Source organism: Corvus cornix, chromosome 2 (genome assembly GCF_000738735.6).
Source record: "Corvus cornix cornix isolate S_Up_H32 chromosome 2, ASM73873v5, whole genome shotgun sequence".
NCBI lineage: Eukaryota > Metazoa > Chordata > Aves > Passeriformes > Corvidae > Corvus > Corvus cornix.
Window position 1 is genome coordinate 68,964,647 of NC_046333.1, and position 13,502 is coordinate 68,978,148.

At 41.8% G+C, this 13,502-nt stretch overlaps 1 protein-coding gene across 2 annotated transcripts in view; it reads left to right on the forward strand.

The window, feature by feature from the left end:
- The window catches only part of DUSP22 (dual specificity phosphatase 22), a 43,496-nt gene extending 33,304 nt beyond the window's left edge, over positions 1–10,192 (forward strand). For both annotated transcript variants that reach the window (XM_039549074.1, XM_010411268.4), the window contains exons 5-7: positions 1,737–1,811; positions 3,337–3,508; positions 6,375–10,192. In XM_039549074.1, coding sequence (XP_039405008.1) covers positions 1,737–1,811; positions 3,337–3,508; positions 6,375–6,560 — 433 coding nt within the window. In that variant the 3' untranslated portion in view covers positions 6,561–10,192. The remainder of the gene's footprint in view (positions 1–1,736; positions 1,812–3,336; positions 3,509–6,374) is intronic.
- Positions 10,193–13,502: the final 3,310 nt, after the last annotated feature.

The window sequence follows — 13,502 nt, forward strand, 5'->3', positions numbered from 1 at the left end:
TGTGCAATAGCAAAGCCTCTTGCACACATAGCCAGACATCTCATTTGTCCTCTTAAGTTTGTTTATGTGAAACCTCTTGTACTCCCCTGGCAGACTGGAGCACAATGATTTGTTAGAACTCAGCCAGTGACAGTGTTTTGGCATGACAGTCTGAGTACAAATGCGTTTGTAAGGCTTTGTCTTCACTTATGCCACATACTTCATCAGTTCCTTGAGAAACGTAAAACCCTGAGCTGAACTGACCTGCTGTCCTAAAGCTTGGGATTGCATTGTGCCTTGAGATTTTCCAAATAAGTTGCTCGGGTCTTCTCTAGCTGTGTTTTCCATGTTGTATCTAGTGATGCAGGAACTGCCTTGGAGAGGGAGTCCTGGGCTTTGGGATGTTCTTTTTGTTTATTCCAGTTAGATATCATTGCCTTTGCAAGTTCTGCAGGCAGTGACACTGTTGCATCAGTGTTGTCCTCCAGATCGTGAGTGTTTACAGTATCAGCAGCTGCACTGTTAGGCCAGAAGGGAAGCTTCCTTCCTTTTATGTGGGTATTCCTGATTTTTGTGTGGCTGCTGGTGCTGGGCTGAGGTTTTTTTCTTTTACCCTTGTGGTATAATATTCACCCAGAGAGGGGAAACATCTTGAATACAGGACGTTGTGTTTCATGGGTGTTGAGCGCAATGTGCTTTCAGGTTCACCCTTGCCAACAGGCCTGGTAATGACTGCCCCCTAAGAACCTCTTTCCTCTGCCCATATTGCCCACATTGCTACTGCTTGTGAGCTTGAATTGCAAGAGCACTCAAAGGCCACAGCGAACTCCAGCTCTGTTGAGCTAAGAGGTGCTGCTTGACACTCTGATAAACTGCAGGCAGCGCCAAAGGCTTCACAGTCGGAAAGGCAGGGTGAAGAACTTGGAACTGGGATGCAAAGAGGCAGTGCTGCATATTCACTCAGATGATGACAGCTGCCCAGTTGCTATCCTTCACTATGCCCCACTTAAAATGAAAGGGGCATGGCTAAAGGATAATGAGATTATAAACCCTAAAGTTTGCAAACTGAGTCTTCTCTACGTTTTCTCCTCTGCTGCTTTAAAACAGACGGGCTGTAGGCTGACACCCTGAATACGGGCAGAAGGGGTACTACTGTCTGAAGGCAGAAGACTGGAAGGAACTGAAGAAGCCAGGGCTTGAATTGAGAAATTTTTCATAGCAGGGACAAAAGGGAGATATTTCACATTGCCAAGAAGAAAGTCCTAATGTTTAGATATCCCCTAGCACGTGGCTTGAAGGAGGAGGTAGAGTCAAAGTTAAGCATAAGTTTGGGTAGCAGGTGGTGTCTCTTTCTGAGAGACGATTTGTCTGGAGAACTGCTCGTGTAGTTGTACTGAGTTCCATCTGAAATCTGAGCACACACGAGGACATGTGAGGTCAAGTCACTGCTTTAAAGAAGAATAAAACACAAACTGAAATACAGACTTGACAGTCATCAGTATAAAGTGCTTGTTAATGTTTATCACACTGTAGTGCCCAAAGTACCAGTTTCTTATTCAGATAGAGTGGTGAATAACTTATGCCAGTGAGTTTTGTGTTTCATTGGCAGACAATAACTTTTACTTTGTAAAACCTGTATTCAGTTCTAAATTCTAGAAACAGCGTGAAGTGAGCTTTCGGATATATTTCTTTCTTTCTAGGTAGTGATTTTACTAAATACAGCACTTTCTTTATCCCCCTTCTGCTTTTGTTTTCAGAGCAAGGCATTTCAGAGAGAGCATCAAATTTATCCATGAGTGCCGGCTCACAGGTGAAGGCTGCTTAGTTCACTGGTATGTATACTGCTTGCTAAAAAAAAGTTTCTAAGGGTTTCTCTACCTTAATTTCGATGTTCATAATTTTAATAAATTAGCGTTCATCTCCACTCTGTAGCAAAATCTTCTTGGACTGAATTGCCCCCTTTATTCAAAAAGTCCTAGAAGATTTGCAAATGCTATTGAAGCCTTATGCTAGGACTTCTGAGTCTCTGGGGTGGGCAGCTTCCTGGAGATGAAAGAAGCCCAAGAAATTCTTCTTCACCTTCTCTTATCAAACATTTCTTCGGGATTGATTTGACGAGGGATGTGTTGGCTGGAGATGTATTATTTATTTCCCATCATTTTAATCACTGTATTTCTAAATGTGAGTTCCATAATCCTAATAATTTGATTAGTTTCTCTAACAGCTGTTTTGGTGACTTCGGAGTTGTTAAAAAAAATTATCTGAACAGAAATTGATTTTTTTCCCCTCTTCTTTAAGCTGCTGAAGCATTCAAATGTTGCATTTGTTAATAATAGCAAGTCCCTGATTGGAGAGATGCTCCTGGGACTGTAGAGAATAGAAAAGGAAATCTCACCCTGGGTTTTTTTCTTGCTCTCTGCTATTGGTTGTGGTCTTTGTGCTGTATGTCCAAGGGACATATCTGAGTCTATATCTGGAATGACAGTCATCTTGTGATTTGAACACTGGACTTGTACACAGGCCCTGAGCATAAATCCTCACTTTGGTATTGACTCATGACAGGGCTGTGCGTGAGCCATTTGGTCAGTCTTGGTGTATGGAAAACAGGAATAGGTAGTCTGAATTCTGATAGAGTTTTAAAAACTTATATTTAAATTTTTGAAGTATTTCAGAAACACAAAATGGTGAAAGAGTCTGAAGACTTTCTTTTTGCTGTGGTAAATATAAATCTAACACATCCTTTATACTTGCAATAGTAATAGTTCTGAGTTTGTCCAGTGTTGTCCAATGAGGCATAATGAATGATTCTTATTCTATCCCAGCTTTTCATCTGGAGAAACTGGAGTCCTGAGAGTTGAAGCTGCACAGTGCAGTGGATAGCAGAAAGAGGAACTCAAGCAACCAGACATATGTACCTTTTAATGGTTCAGTTAAAGTTCATTTTGGTCCCATGAAATCGCAGCCTTTATTCATGGTGGAGAGGGAACAGTCTTATTTCATTGCTCTGATCTATATAAGCAGAAGAAAGAATGTGGGTGACTTATTTCTGCCTTTTTAAAACCCAGATCTAACTTAGAGTGTGTGCACTGTCCCCTCCTTTTGTGAAGACTTCATGCTTATTTCTTCCTTTCCAGTCTCATATGAATTACCACTCAGAAGCCGCTTTCTTGATCATGTAATTTTTTTCTGCTGCATTTGAAAAAGCAGCACCAAAACCATATAACTCAAATATTGTAATATTTCTTCCTCATGGCAAACAACATGGCAGTGTGCTGTGATGTTGAGAAGTGATGCTTTTAACTGTGACAGGTGAAGTACAGCACTTCTTCAGTGTACTGCACCTCCTTTTCCGTGCAGCCTTGCAGGTGTCTCCAGAAGTGTCACATTGGTGGTTGCCTACATCATGACCATCACAGACTTTGGCTGGGAAGATGCACTGTCTGTTGTCCGTGCAGCGAGATCCTGTGCCAATCCAAACATGGGCTTCCAGAGACAGCTACAGGAATTTGAAAAACATGATGTTGATCAGGTAAATGAACTACAAAAAAGAGCTGTGAAACACAACTCCAAGTCAGTTCATGGGCTAGTTCTCATTATTTTGTGGTCCATGTGGTTTATCTGACTCCCCATTTTTGCTTTGAGGAAATGGCTTCTTAGCCCAGCCTGCTCCACTAAAGAGCTACAGATAGATCTGAAGGTATCAGGGAATGCTGGACGGGAGAAGGGATGAAGCACAGCATCTAAAGAGCTCCTGTCCAAATGTGCTGTCAGTCTAGTGGTTGCTTCATGCAAGCTAAGACACAGTTCAAGACTGACACCTTTAGAGGGGTAAAAGGTAAAGGGTGAGTTGCTCAGAGCATAGCAAAAAGGCCAACCTATAACTACCAGTTGCGTAAAAGTAGTGGGTTTCCCCCCAACACATTCATTTGGAATAGTAAGCAGGAAAGAAATTATCATCACAGATCTTTCCTGTCCAGGAGTTAAACTGAGTCCTCATTATGACTTGTGTGTTGTGATTCCTGCCCCCCCACCATCTTCTGTGGCTAAGACGTAATAAATTTTCTGATGTGTAGGGCAGCCTCAAATCTACCCCTTTTTTTTCTTGCTGGCCTTTGAAGGTTTTGTAGGACTAGGAGAATCAGTGGAAGAGTAGGACTGCCAAGGGGGTTTCATAAAACAAAAATTAATTTCTTACTCCAAAAAAACCCCATCCCACACAAAAGACCTGCTCCTTGTGGGTGATTGGTGACTTCCACTTATGTTACCAACCTGCTGTGGCTGTCCCCTCCATTTTCCATTGCTCAGCGTGTTGTTGTTGTGTGGGCTTGTGTGCCTATTGTGCTTATTAAAAATAACAACAACAGAGGCAAACCAAAATCAGAAAGCAAAATACATGAGGCAAAGGATGTTGGGTTTTTTTATTCCATCCCTGTCATTCTGCTGCAAAAAGCTCAGAGTTTAGAAATTACCATTTGTTTTGCATGATGCAGTTAGCAACTGTAAATAATTGCGTTTTTTTAATATTTAACTGAATGTTTCCTGGATCGTTTGGAACTGGTGTAAATGGTAAAATAACTGATTTTTAAGAGACAAACGTCAGAGAGGGACTTTCCAGACTTGTCTCCTTCCTCCCTTACAGTCATTTCTACTCTAATTGATTTGGTCTAACAGCAATGACAATTAAGGCTATATGCAAATAGCCTGATAAAGACAGTAACGTCTCTCTTTTTTCATCCACCATGGACTGCGCATTCTGTCTTTATTCACTGAGGGGGAGGTAGTAGGTTGCAAAAAGAAGTATCCACCTGTATTCACTGGCTGGGCTGTAGTTTTTTACTGTCTCTTAAGAGCAACCACATCCTTAGCAGGTGTCTGTTTACACACCTGATTTCAGTGGAATGGTGCCATCTGCCAAGGGCGTGAACTTTTTCAGATTTCAGCAGCATTGGGTGTTTTGCTGTGCCACTAAAGGGTGGTGGTATCCTGTGGGCTCTCTGGAATGTTGTCCTTTAGATCTTGGTCTTGTAGGATGAGGTTTAGTCACTAAGGTCACAACATAATTTGCACCTGTTCCAAACTTCCACATGGTAGTCTGAGGCTTCAGATTTGTCTCAGGACCTCTTTAAGGAATGGGAGGAAGTATCATGTTGAGGTCCTGCCTCCTCCCAGTGTCCTAGTTAATGATCCTTGTGGATCAAGCTGTTCATGAGCCCCAAACAGAACAAAGCTATGAAGGTTAAGGTTTGGACAATTAATATTATCCCCACTGGAACACAACAGTCTGTGTTTACTAGCTGCTTCTGCAGATAAGCTCTACAAAATTGAGGAATCGGACAGTTCCTCAGCTGGAATTGTCCTCAGCTGGACTCAAATTCTCCAACTGGCAAAGAAGTGATGGATTTGAGTGGATAGGAAAAGTGAACATGTGGAATTGCCACTCTTTCCTGTGAGACAGTGATAGCTGTTGGCAGGTCTAAATCAAGGAAAAGGAGTGGGGGGTTTATACAATATGTACTTATGGAGCTTGTTGGCATACAGATATTTTGTGGTCAGAAGTTGTGGGTTTAAAATGTGATCTCATGACAAAAGAATTACTTTGTGTTATCAAACACAAAGATATTGCCTCAGCCTCTGAAAGCACCTGAGCTGAAAATTGCTGCAAGCTGAAGAAATGGCCAGGGAAAAGGTCTCACCATTATTGCCCTGCCATTGCTTGATTCTTTCCTCGTCATTTACATCTGGTTACTCTTAAAGCAGGATACAGAACTGGGCTGACCATCAGCTGGGCCTGGTACATCTGTTACCATGTACTTTTATTCAGTCATTCACATCAGTAACATATGGGGTCCTATTCTATAGCTTGTATTAAACTCCGGGACTACTTCTTCCTAGAAGACACCTATTAGGGTATCCACACTACATTTTTTACTACTGGTGTTTGTGGGCTCAAGATAAAAAACCTGAAAGAGTGGTTCACTTTCTGATCTTCAATCTTCTTGCAGCCTGTTGTGACTTGGGCAAGTTGGCTGGTCATACTGGCTTCCATGCTAATTCCTCTTGCTGTTTGTGTATGCAGCAGGAACAGGGAGATTTTAAGTCCAGGATGTCCTTTCCCAGCAGGTGTTCCTTACTCTGTATTACTCCAGTCAGTCAAGCTGTTCCACAGAAGTGTCATTTCAGGAGATGTTAGGGGTCTCAGTGATCTCAAATATGTGTTCCTGTGCTGTGCATTCTGTGCTGATATTGAAGGACATGCAATATTTGGAGTGCTTTTCTTAAACTGTGTATGATCCTAAAGGCTGTTGAAATTTTGTAGGATGGGAAGAAGAATTACTTCTCCATCAATTTCATGTTACAGTTTCATCATTTTGTACATGTATTTTCAATTTCTGCAGTTTAGGCAGTGGCTGAAAGAAGAATATGGGGAAAACTCTTCTCAGGATCTGCAAGAAGCCAAAAATCTTCTGAGCAAATACAAAGAGCAGGCAGAGTTGCATCAGACTACTGGAGGAAGGCAGTGGAATAACAACTTCTCATCTGTGCCATCTCTCTCATACAGCAACTACACAACAGAGACCTAATCGCAAGAGGTCGACTTTTTTTCTTTCTACTTTTGCAAAACATCTTGCCATGTTTTCCATCCCATCTTCAAGACTTTCAGCAGTTAACCATGCAAACTGTTGATTTATAGAAAGCTTCTTGATGACATGATGTGTGTGTGTGTATGAATGTGTTTCACACAGTTTTGTAATTTGGGCAGGATCAAGCTCTGTTTATGCCCAGAGACAGGATCCAGTTACTGTGGCTGAGGCAGTTTGTCTGTCAGCCACAGCTATATCCCCTTCTGCCCACATTGCCTGGCATTTGCTGTGAGGTTAGCTCAACTCCTCTTGTTGTAGGCTAGCAAAGGGCTTGGAGAGATGAAGTCTGGTGATTCAAGCTGTGGCAGTTTGGCATCTCTGCACTATTAGTGTGGCAAAGGTGTTACTGCACCTGAAGAAGGAAACTCAAGTCTGTGTCTCTGCTGCTCCTGTTCACAGTCCTTTGGCAAGTAATAGTGTGGAGGTGGGTGTGAACTTGAACTCTAGGCTGAAAGCTGGAGCAGGTGAGACAGGGGCACAAGTACCTTTCCCCCAGCAGTAGCATTTAGGAGAGAAGTGGGACAGACAGCTCTGAGTAATAACACCTTCAACCGCCACAGCTGTCTTTGCTTCAGTGCCCGTGAGACAGAGCTGTCGGCAGAGCTGCCGGCAGAGCTGCCACAGACCAAGAGCAGCCAGGCTGTTACCACAGCTCAGCTGATGTGCAGTGATTTAAGCCGTGGTCCCTTGACTGTGCATCTGGTCTCCCAACGTAAGCTTTTCTGGAGAACAGTTTATCAGGTCTCCAGTGCCGCTGAACTTCATTCCCCATGGAACACGTGCCTCTTCAGCACACGCCCCTGCGCACATGATAACGCGTCTCCAAAGAGTGGGCTCGGTGTGAGTGCGAGCACCTGTTTCTTTGCTTGTGCTGTGGTTTGCTCTTTGACTTCAGCTACCTCAAAAATGCTGTTCTTGTCATTGTGGTTGTAAATGCAACCTTGAAAATTGCCTTGTGTAATCTTAATCTGAGTGAAGTAAGTGGGTGCGAGTGTGTGCGAGAGTGTGCGTGTGCATGTATATTTCACAGATGTCTGTATTTGAAAAGTTTATTGTCTTCTTTTAAAATTGCCCATATTTCTCACTGGTTTAAAGACTGAGTTGCTGGAATTCAACTTTCCTGCTGTGTAAACACCACTATATATTTTGCTGTGATCAGATTTGTAGGAATGCATTTGTACAATATATTTTAAACTAGGTTGAAACTAGGGGCCACACTCTGCTCTTGGTAACGTTGTGTGTTTCTGGAATGGAGCCATTGCTGGACTCAAGTGGCTCGTAAGAGTGTAACTTCAAACATGTCAGTAGGGGTGCTGGGCACTGTATTGATTGCTGATGGTGTAATGTGGGGTGGCACTGATGCCAAGATCATGATTTTTTGTCTTTGACTTGGAAGGCCCACTTTTCTTGAAGATTCTAGAAACTAAAAAATATCACCCAAACAGCCAAGATAGAAAACTAAAACCAAACCTTTCATTTGTTCAAATGTGGTGTATATCATGCTAAAAGCTGAGCACTGAGTGAGAAGCAATCAGCATACTAAATAGACTATTGTGTCTCTTTCAATTTCTTCGGTACTCTGGCCTCCCATATTCCTTCACAAGATTCCTCTACATGTGATTTCCTGCTTGCAGGTGGCAGTGAATTCTCTGGATGGGAGCAAGGCTTTTGGGTCAAGTAAACTCTGGCTGTTAAATATCTGTTGTTAAGTATTTAAAAGAAAATATGCTATGGCTCGTGAAATATGGGTCATGCATATCAATAATTGCTTAAAAGGAAAAAAAGGGAATGGGGTGGAACTGACCTGTCATTTCATCTGAGGTCAAGCCTGCATCAGAGTTCTCATTGCACTAAGTGCTTTAAGTGTACTGAGCACGATGAGAGCGGGATAATCATATCTTTGTTGCAGTAAGGGATGTTGTGATTTGGGAGAAGTGCTGGAATTGACCTTGTTTTCTAGCTTGCAGCTAAATGAATCACTGCCTATTTGGTATATCCAGCAGCTGCTCTGTGATTGCCTGGTAAGAGAGGTATTTAGCTGTTCCTGAAGATGTTGATCTGCAAATAATTGTCTGCTTAACAATTCCAGCCCAGCAGTGTCCACATTGGCAGTCCCTTCTGTGCTTTGAGGGTAGATGTGATAATTGGAAAATGTTTTCCTCGGTAACAGGGTCTGACACACGTTCAGGATGCGGGTCCATTTGTTCAACCCTCTACTCACAACAGGATACGTAGGGCAGCGTCAGCCCATCCCCAGAGGGCAGCTTTGTCAGGAGTATTCTGCCTATGGTCTTGCAGGTATCCAGCCAGACTGTCCTGTAGCTGGCTGCCGACACTGTGTATCCTGTAACACTCCTGGCACTCTTGTCCTTGCAGTAGTAACCCTGTGAGTGCTGGTAAGTTGGCAGTTCTTTTTACTGTTCTGACACGTGCAAGGCAGAATGGGAGATACCTGTTAACGTTCATGTGTCCAAGATTAATCTGCACTGCTTTTTTAAAATAGTTTGGTTATCTCCAAAGAGTCAGTCCCACAAGCAGGATTTTTTTGACCTGAATTTGGCTTTAGGGCCATATAGCCACAACAGTGTGCGTTATGCTGCAGCTCGGAAGCAGATACAGGGTAAGCTGGGAAGACGGAGGGAGTGCCATATTGTCAGTGAGTGGAAGTGCTTCTCTCTTTTTGAAAGGCAGAAGAGGTATCTTCTGTAGTCTCTCCTCCTTGTGTAGTGGTCTGTGTGTCCTGTATACTGCAGGTAAGAGCAGTATAAGAGCAACAGCTGTCTAAGAAAACTTGAATCGGGTTTGTCCATGTAGAGGGCAGAATGGTGGTTGACTCCCTAATTACCATGGGTGCAGGAGAGACAGCTACAGTTCTCACCTTTTGCCTTTTAGAGAGCAAGAGGAGCTAATGCAGACTGAGAATGTGACATGATTTGTCTTCCAACCAGCCTTTCAGTGGCAATTTGTAGGACTTTCCAGCTATCTGGAACATGACTAGACCCAATTCATCTCTTAGTAGTTGGCCTTTGTAGTGTAGATGATACATTCAGTTGTTTTGTTTCTGTACTTCAAAACACCGTCCTCATTTTGATGTTCACTGGAAAATGTATAAAGTTTATAACACCTTATTGGATATCCAGATTTGAAATGTATAATCGATTTTTTTTTGGGCTACACTTGATATCCATGTGTGATTATAAGCAAATGTCTAGTGTTATAGAATATAGGTAATGGGTAAATGTATTAATAGTATTTATTACTCTGTTTTTTAACCTGGAAAAAGTTGCTTCCTTACATTTTGTGGTTGAGTGGGAAGATACGGCAAATCATATCTGTTTTTTAAAAAGAATAATAACTTTGTTTGCTATAATGGCCACCACCTATAAAGATGTCAGTGAAAAATTATATCAATTACTTCCACAAGTTTAAACACTCTAAATCTGGTAAGCTTCTTGATTCTCTGTCTTCCTCTTCCTGGGCATCTTAGCGAAGCCTTGATTGCTTTTTCCAAATGTTTGTATTTAATACGTTCTACAATTTTTTTATAAATAAAATTAAATGTTAACACCTGATCTGCTTTTGTATTTCTTGAAAATCAGTAATAGTGTCCAGAAGGCTTCTACTCGCTGTTTGTATCCCTGCAGGTACAGTAAGAGTACAAGACTAAGTCATTTTGGTATTTAGATTACTGCACACAGACTTCTTGAAACTTCCCCTCTCTTCACTGAGTTCTTCCAGGTCAGTTCAAGAACCTTCAGCACAAGCATATCTTGATAGTCTCCCAAGAGGATCTTGCATGTTGCTGTCTTATTTATTGTTGCTGGCCCATCATTGCAACAGGGTGTGTGGTGAATCCAATGTTTTTATTATATTGAAATACCTTCTTTTCCATAGCACACTGATTTAGGGCTTAATCAGCTGTAAAACTTACTTGGTTTTCAGGCTGCCAGTGCTCAAGGCTCTCAGTAGTGGTCTGTCAGAGGAAGCTGATGTAAGTGGCAGATAATTCTCAGGGGAAAACATTAAAAAACTTAGTGTAAGGGAGGAACTGCCCCATTCAAATTCCCACAGATAACACTCTGAATTTCTGGTTTGACACTACCTCTGCTAAGAGGGTATTTCTGACATTTGGGCAATTGGAAAAAAAGCACCAAACCCACACCAAAAAGCCCACCAACCTGAAAGTGTAATCAGTCAGATTATAGCCAGATCTTATGGTGACTTCAGTCATTGCTGAAAGCTGAACTGTTTTTGCAGTGGGACTCCCTTATCATGAAGGCAGAATTACATGCTCAGGCACAGTGAGTTTTGAGTCTTCTTTTTTCCCTCTCCTTCCTCTCCTAGTACTTGTTATTTTATATATTACTGGGAATGTGTGGATGGTGATTCCTAAGGAATCTTGAGCATTTAACTAATCAGTAATATCCTCCACTAGAATAAAGCAGTTGTGTCTGTAGATAGCTCTGGAAGTGATAGATGCACCTTGTTCATAATACATTTCATAATACACAATACATTATTCATCTTCAGTGTAAATGGGATGGCTCAGATTTTATTAATGTGTGTTTCAGTCCTCTTTGTGAAGAGACTTTGAATTCAGTACAACCTGCTATGTGACACTTGAATTAGTAGTGTGATTACCTTCTCTCTCCCATCTGTTATCCATAGCAATGTCTTAGGTATATGTGCTACAGCACTGATGAGAGAGAAAACATGCTTAAAGTATAATCCCTCCTGATCTAGGAAAACCTCATAAGTTTTAGAGGAGGCTTCTCCTATGCCTAAAGGAAAGCAGCAGTTTCCAAATGAAAAATGCTCGACTGCTTTGTCTTCCTTTTGACCACTTAGTACTTTTCAAGGGTAATTTTTATCCAAATTGCATGCAAAAATCGTGCTGGAGCCGTGGTGCCCTATTGCTGTTCCTGACTGTGTATCTCGTTCCCTCTGGTGTTACATGTAACTGTTGTGAGTTCTGGAAAGTGGCAGTTTCGATCTGATTCCTGGAGTCCTGTCCCATCGTGCAGTCAGCTGAAGGAACTAGAGGGCAAACCTGCATGTCCTTAGATGTGCTCATAACCTGGTAAGGAGTTTTGGCTTTGCCAGCAAATAATGAGAGTCCTTCCACCTCCTCAAGAAGATTGCATTGGCAGAGGGAAAATGATGATGGTCTGTAGAAAATATTAGACAGCATGAGGAAGATGATGTTGCACTGTGCAGTGTTTCTGTAGATACCCCTGGAGACACAAGGCATGTGACAGAAACAGCTAATTTCACACTTTGTTCCCAGCAGAGCTTTAAATGTGGGTTTTGTTTTCCATGCGGCCCAGCTCCTGTGCTTAACTATTTCATTGCTACATTTAGCTACTCTGTCCAATATTATTATTCTGCCCTCAGCCAAGGAACAAATTCTTCTTTATATGTTTGAATGTGTGCTTTGCTCTAGTGAATTATGCCAACTCCAGTTTACCAAAACTGAGTAGCTTGTGAGTAGCAAGGTGACTTCCTGTAGTTTCCATGTAGTGTAAATATTAGGAGTGGGCATTAATGAAGTGTGAGCAAGAGGTGTCCTTTTGCCATTGAGTAGCTGCATAGCTCAGTCCTTGGAGGAGACTTGGTTCTGCTCGTGTGAGCCAGACGCATCTGCAGTAAACTGGGACTAAAACTCACTTGCAAGCAGCCTCAAAAAGTGGGATTTTCAGCCAGACCTGAGCCCAGTTTCCATTTTAGTTGAGACAATTACGAATGTGCAGGTTTGTACCCTCCATTATTTACTGAATTATGAGTAGAGAGATCGGAACCAAGATGTCAAAGCTACTTGAAGTGTGTTTTTCGGTTGTTTGCTCAATTGGTCATTATTCATACAGGCATTGGCAAAGCAGTGTTAGACCTGGGAGGAGGCATTTACAAATGGACCCTTTGAAAGTGAGTTCTGATTCTCCTCCTTCCCTTCTTTCTCTGAAAGCAAGTGAGTTTTTATTTAATTTGTCAGCAGATAATACAGCAAATGGGATTTTTGATACAATTTATTGCATTTCTTCCCCTCCTCCCATTTTTTAACCTTTCTTTTCTGTGTGTGGGTTTGTTTGGTTTTTTTGGTTGGTTGGTTGGTTTGTTTTTTTTTAAATAACTAGTTTTGTCCCTTGAGTCAGGGTGAGTGCCAGTGTGTGGCTTGCAAACATATTTGTTTCCTGTAAGTATGTATTTATATTAAAAAATGCTCATGTTATAAGGTTGCTGATTTAATTAATTGTATTAACAAGTACACTTTGGCTGTCTGTGTATCTGTCCTGTTATGGTTGGGTGTTTTTTTCCCAAGCCTGATGTGCCTTCTGTTGGATGTTGTCATCTTCTGTGGCCTTCTGGCTCTTGTACAGTACTGGGTGCTTTGGATAAGTAACACTGATCCATGACAGTGTTGAGCCTAGCATTTAAAAAATTGAAAAGGGATATTTTATTTCTGATTTGTATGCCAAAAAGCAATGTTCATTGGTGGACCAGCATCCTGTGCAGGTTACTGATGGCAAACATTTTATTTGATTCTCTCCCTTCTGTTTTAAGGCAAGATGCAACTTTGTTGAAAGTTTCCAAGCAGGGAAAAACTGTCCTGTGTTGAGAGGAAGTATATGTTGAAGGTGTCAGAGTTACGGCTGTGTACATGCATGCTCACTGTGTATTTTTCCAAGGATTGCATTTTGGAAGCCTTTGCAAGTTAAGTCTGCAGCATGTGACTTTCCCAGCAAAACAGCTTATTAAATCCCTCAATGTCTCAAAAGAAGGAAAGAAAGGAGAAAAACAAACAAGAAATTAATATTTTTGCACATGTTGGAGGCCATGCAAGTGTACCTCTCTCATTTCTCAGCTGGGTAAGGCTGTATGAAGTTA